This window comes from Rana temporaria, chromosome 2 (assembly GCF_905171775.1).
Source record: "Rana temporaria chromosome 2, aRanTem1.1, whole genome shotgun sequence".
NCBI lineage: Eukaryota > Metazoa > Chordata > Amphibia > Anura > Ranidae > Rana > Rana temporaria.
This window is the reverse complement of record NC_053490.1, coordinates 317,867,963-317,874,036: the sequence shown is the minus strand read 5'-3', so window position 1 is coordinate 317,874,036 and position 6,074 is coordinate 317,867,963. Positions and strand designations below refer to the sequence as shown.

At 39.1% G+C, this 6,074-nt stretch overlaps 1 protein-coding gene across 3 annotated transcripts in view; it reads right to left on the bottom strand.

Annotated features, from left to right (window-relative positions):
• Positions 1-675: 675 nt before the first annotated feature.
• The window catches only part of AP4B1 (adaptor related protein complex 4 subunit beta 1), a 72,566-nt gene continuing 67,167 nt past the window's right edge, over positions 676-6,074 (bottom strand). For 2 of the 3 annotated variants that reach the window (XM_040337461.1, XM_040337460.1), the window contains 2 exons: positions 4,200-4,466; positions 676-1,488 (listed from right to left, as the gene is read on the bottom strand). In XM_040337461.1, coding sequence (XP_040193395.1) covers positions 1,064-1,488; positions 4,200-4,466 — 692 coding nt within the window. In that variant the 3' untranslated portion in view covers positions 676-1,063. The remainder of the gene's footprint in view (positions 1,489-4,199; positions 4,467-6,074) is intronic. The other variant, XM_040337462.1, reaches the window with a different exon arrangement.

Sequence of the window (6,074 nt, the reverse complement as noted above, 5' to 3'; positions counted from 1 at the left end):
CATACCACCAGGGTGGTTAAACAAGCATTTTTCATACTCGAAAATCCTCCAATGTGGCTGAATTAAAACAATTCTGCAAAAAAGAGTCGGCCAAAATTCCTGCACAGAGATGTGTAAGACCAAGGGTGGCACAACCAATTATTAGGTTTAGGGGGCAAATTACTTTTTTTTATAAGGCCAGGGACAGCTTTTTTTTGTTGCCCTTAATAAATGAATAAATCATTTAAAAAACGTCATTTGTATTTACGCAAGTTATCTTTGTGTAATATTAAAATTGGTTTGATCTGAATCCTATAAGTGTGACAAATATGCAAAAAAAAAAATCGGTTTTCCGTTCGGGATTCCCGGCGGACTTTATACAGGGCTTCACTGGGTAAGACTGACAATTTTTTTTTTTTTTTATTCAAGTCTTCTTGTAGTTCGTTCAGTAAGCTGTACCAATGGCTACTGGTGTAGGAAAGTTTTGCTAACAGGAAAGGTATTTGATACAAATTCAACTAATTAAAATCTGTATTTCATTTACAGATGTGGACTGCTGAAATGATAGCTTGGAAGCTGACTGATCACTATGGCCAACAAGAAATTTTCCTGTTAGCATACTTAAAATTTTAACACGTCAGCCACTAGTGACAAACATCAGGTGATATTAACAGTGTGACAAAGAACAACACAACATTTGGTGTAGATTTTTTTTACTTAATATAGCAGTTAATTGATAAAAATACAATTATATATGCATGTATACAGTATTTACATAAACGCACGTGTATTTGGCTACATTTCTCATTTTTTTGCAATGGCATGCATCTGTGTGTTTTCTCTTGGCTGTTAGAATAGTTTATTTTAGTAAAATGTTGGTTTCCAACAAATCCATAAGTGCTCCAGGGGAAATTTGATTCTAAACCACTTAGTGCCAATGCATGCCTGAAGCTACAGGTGACATAACGGCAAAAGCATGATGCTTACAACAAATCGTGATGACGCGGCTGTAATTTGACTTCAATTACATTGGTGGTTACATTTCCTATGTTGGCCTTCCATCATCATAAGTCTTTTAATAGCATTACCTGGTCAGTTTCAGAACTGTTGATACTGCATTTTTCAGAAGTGATACAAAGTTAGTTAATGTATCTTTATTCTCTATATCCTGTTTAATTTTGGCTTTAAGGAAGGGTGGATTGATGCACAGTATTAATTCCACAAGAAACATATTTCCATTACCATCCTGTGCATAGACATAAGACTTCCACGGCTGGGTGCCAGCTTTGCTCTTAGCGATGGTGTAAATATTCAGTACATGAAGAGATGTCAGTAGGAGGTCTGGCTCTGCGTCCTGCTTCCATTTAATATTCAAACATAGCTCTGTAGCTATAGAAGTCCATTTTTTCTCAAACAGCTCTGGGGTTATTGCAATGTCATGAATTAAACTGAATAGGTCGATAGGTTCTTTGGATACTTCAGGATTCTCGGGTGACTGCAAATCTACGGCTAAACAAAACAGATTATTACAATCTGCAGTAAAATAAATTCACACCTTACAGAATTTTCCATGGTTTTACATGGCTTCCTCTTCTAGAAGTTAATTTGACACTTTTTTTCTAGTACAGATAGGGCTTTCACCTGCTACTCGATTTAATTCTACAATATGCTTAGGAAACCTATGCCGAAGCTGTCTTTTCCAGCTAATTTCTAAAAACCCAAGTTGCCTGGCTATTTCAAAGCTCAATACATTTTAAGTCACTTATCAATTAAAACAATTGAGTACTGTCTGTGTTATATTTGCACATCCAAATTTTCAGGACAAGCTTTTGGGGTGTACCCCCTTCTTCAAGGTCAAAGCAGTAGAACAGTAGCAAGTTTGCAGAAAGTGAATTCTTAATCAGCAAACTGCAAAGTCTCAAAAAGCAGTTTTCAATCAATGTGAAAATCAGGCAACTAGAATTTTTACAAGATAAGCATTGTATTGCATGTATTGTTTTTTATTGTTTTAATAAAATTACATTTTAAGAAAAATGCAAATGTGAAACATTTCTTATTTTTTTTCCCAAAATAATTCCCCTAGAGACTGAATCTCCAGCCTTAACCTTAGCTCTAAACTTGGTACAAACGCTACTCTAAAGCTAACCTTAAAGTGGTTGTAAACCTCAGAATTGTAATATGAACAGAGCATATCCCTCTTGTGTACTTGTCTCTATCCAGAGTACAGTAAGTGTAATTTCTGTCCACTGCCTCATTCCTTTGCTATCAGAATGAGTTACTTCTGACTAGTTTTTCTGACACCAAGAGAAGAATGGTGACAGAGGAGGGACCATCAATTGATTGACAGCTTCAACTCTATTCTTGTGTGCTGTGCAAAGGGGAGTGTTTCCCCTCTCTCCAATCGGCTGTCAGAGCTCACCTCACTAATGTAACTTCAGCTCCCCATCCCTTGCTTTTTCAGAGCTGAGAGATCCTGTATAAATTTAGCACTTTTGAATGGATGTTGGAAAAAGACGGCTGCAGGTACAATTGATGTAGGAGGATTGGTTTAATCTCTGTGTATCACCTGGGACCAGTCACTTCACTGGGTATATGTGAAGGTTTACAACCACTTTAATTCTATTGCTAAAGCTGGTCATAAACAGAATTCATTTTGGCTAGTGATGAACTGGCTGCAATTCACACAGAAAGTGGCCCTGTTGGCTGCCTCCCTCTTCAAATCTCTCGATTGAAACATTGAAGGAGCCTATCAGAAGTTTTTCAGCCGAACAGTGCCTGTATCCAGTCAGATGCAAGCACTATTAGGGTATTTTGACAGCTGGTGGGGCCGGCTGTTAAAATACTATAGCTGCAGTGGGAGATTTGTCCATTTGCACTGTTTAGGGTGGATGGAAGATTGTTAGATTTTTTTGTGTGTGTAGAATGATTATGGTGTGTATAGCCAGTAATCTAGGTGATCTGAGCTGTCAAGGTATAGCAGGAAAATAAGGATAAAAAGGGGGCTACTGACAACAGCTAGGAGTATACTGTATGTTCCAACACATCAGTTTAAAATGTTAAAGGTGATGAAGATCTTAACAACATACTACTATAAAGAAATAAAAAAGAAGACTGATCAAGCCATATACATTTTATTCTACTTAAAGTTGAATGTGGGGATGAGAGGTGCAGCTATAACAGTGAGGTGCTCCAATCGCATCTCCGATCCCTTCTCTCTTCTTGCCTATTTTTCCAGAATACAGGGAGATTTACTGAAACTGGTGCACACAGAATCTGGTTCAGATGTGTATAGTAACCAATCAGCTTCTACCTTCAGCTTCTCCAATTAAGCTGTGAAAATAAGGCCAGGTTCACACTGGTAAGACATGGAAGTCAGACGACTTCCGCTCCGACTTTGCCCTAAGACTTCATGTCTGACTTCCATGCGACTTCAATGAATGGGATATGACAATACCAGGCCCTTTGAGTCTGGTACAAATCTTGAGAAAGGGGACGTCACGTCAAAATAAAAATAAAAAACTGTGTGGGGTCCCCACCCCCAACACCATACCAGACCCTTTGGTCTAGTATGGATTTTAAGGGGAACCGCCACAATAAAATAAAAAAAGAAACAAGAGAGCGACCCCCCCCCCAGACCATACCAGGCCACAGGTGGGTGCTTTTGGGCAGAGGGGCTCTGCACCCCCCACCCCCACCCCAAAGCACCTTGTCCCCATGTTGATCTTCTCCCGATGATAGCTTCCGCTGTTGTTACCCGGCTGGTGCCATTATTTCTATAGCCATGGGGCGTGACCATCTAGTGACGTCATTGGGAGGCCACAACCCTTGCGGCGTCACCGCCCGGGGCATGATGGGGCAGTGGAGTAATCTCCCCTTTCTATGCCTTGCTATCAGGAATACTTGTCAGAAGTGACTAATGCAGATGGCAGAGGAACAAGACAGCAGACAGAAATGACACTTAGTGCTCTGGATTCAGAGACGTACACCCTATAGAGGGATATGCTTTGTTCACATCTTCTGTCCCTTGAGGACTATAATAAACCAATGACAATCAACCTTATTCACCTTTTAGTAGTATCTGTGATTTGTGACCACAAGATTTGTCTTTTACCATAGGTTTTTCACAACTGTGAGACTTGAAAATAGATTTTCCTAAGCATTAACAGCACCACTAATAAACTAAACCGCAATGCAAAATGTGTTTATTATAATAAACCTACCTTCAAGCTGTTTTGCAACAAAGGGCAGTTCACATTTAGTGAGACTGGCAGAAAGTGATCCATAAGGCTTCTTGTCATATAAAGGAGTCAGTGTGTTGAAATCTGTTACCCAGCTGTTAATTGGTTGCTCTGTTCTATCAACCAAAACTCCCAATGATGGGTCTGATTTTGGACCACTGAGAACTTTCAGCACGTCAATCACTCCAGATGACAAAAGTCGGTAATAAAAAAGACCCCGATCTCGAACAGCCATGTTTGTTTCCTCCTCTACAAAATACATAAATTAATTGTCTCATGAAGTTTATTACAACTGTACATATCTACAAAAATATAGTTTTTAGACATATATAAACAACAAGAATATATTTTTGGTAAGAAAAATAATGCAATAAGAGCCCATTCGCACCGTGTTCAAAATGTACAGCAGGTTACAACTGTGGCGCGTTTTGAATGCAGTGCAAGAAACACCCACAGATTGCTAGTTTCCACATTTCATTTAAATTACATTACAGTTGTCATATGCATCGGGTGTCAAAATATTGTTAATGACTCTCCAAACGCACGTTGCAATGCATTTGCCCACACTGGATTGCATGGTACAGAATTATTTGCAGAGAATTTGTAAAAGTAGTGCATGCACTACATTTGATGCGGTGCGGTACGATTTCAGCCCATTCAAAATTAATAGGCTGAAATATCACCCACAGAACTGCATGTAAATCACAGAGGAACGCATAGCTGGCTCCAGCTTAGTTACCTACACATTCCTGATGTAAACCAGCCCTAAATAAATTTGGCTGAGGCATTTTCAAATCAACATACGGCTCAAGAAACATACTAAACAGATGTCCTTTTGTAAATCCTCATTTTAGTGAATACTAACAAAAGTATATACATTCCTTGAAAAAAATACATTTTAAAAGTCAAAAATAAATAAATAAATAATGCTACTGGTATGCTGGTTAGTGGTATGGCATGTATTACCTACAGCACAGAGTGAAAAGGTATGGTAAATAATGTATAAATTAGGTTTAAAGCCAAAATATGTTTGGCTGTGTGCTGGCTCCAGCCTAGTTACCTACAATTCTTGGTATACTACAACCAGAAGGTTGCTGAGAATGCTAAAAGTCTTCATTGTATTATGCTACCTTCTACAATTGGCTTTGATCATCCAGATAAGCTGATAAGGCAATCAGAGCACCCTCTTCAAGTCCTCACTTCAGAAATGCCTTTTATTATTTTCCATGAATACAATAATTTTTCTGAATAGGCAAGGTGAGATCCCAACACTCATTTACCCCTCCCCTTGTCTGTTCAGAGAAAAGGTTTGTATTCAGTGAAAAGAGAATTTCCAAAATACTGTGTACTCTGTGGTGGATCTAACTGATGTTGTAAATGCAGAAGTGTAATGCTGCGTACACACGACCATTTTTCATTAAAAATGACTGTAGACTGTGTAGGCTCCAGAGCATTTTTCCCGACGTGAAAAATGGGCATTAAAAATTTAGAACATGCTCTATTTTTTCTCGACGTTTTTCACGTCATGAAAAATGGTCGTGTGTAGGCTTTAACGACGAGGAAAAAAACGTGCATGCTCAGAAGCAGGTTTTGAGAAGGGAAATTTGCATAATCAACCCAAAGGGTGGCGCCAAACGAATGGAACTTCCCCTTTATAGTGCCGTCGTGCATCACCGCGCTTTGCTCAAGCATTTTTTTTCACGATCGTGTGTATGCAAGGCAGGCTTGACAAGAATCACGTTGAAAAAAACTCACTGGTGGTAAGGACACTTGGGAATTAGCTGTGTCCTGGGAAGCAACTCTCACTAGACTCCCCTTCCCTACTCCACTTCTTGTGTGTGCAGAAAATCATTTTCT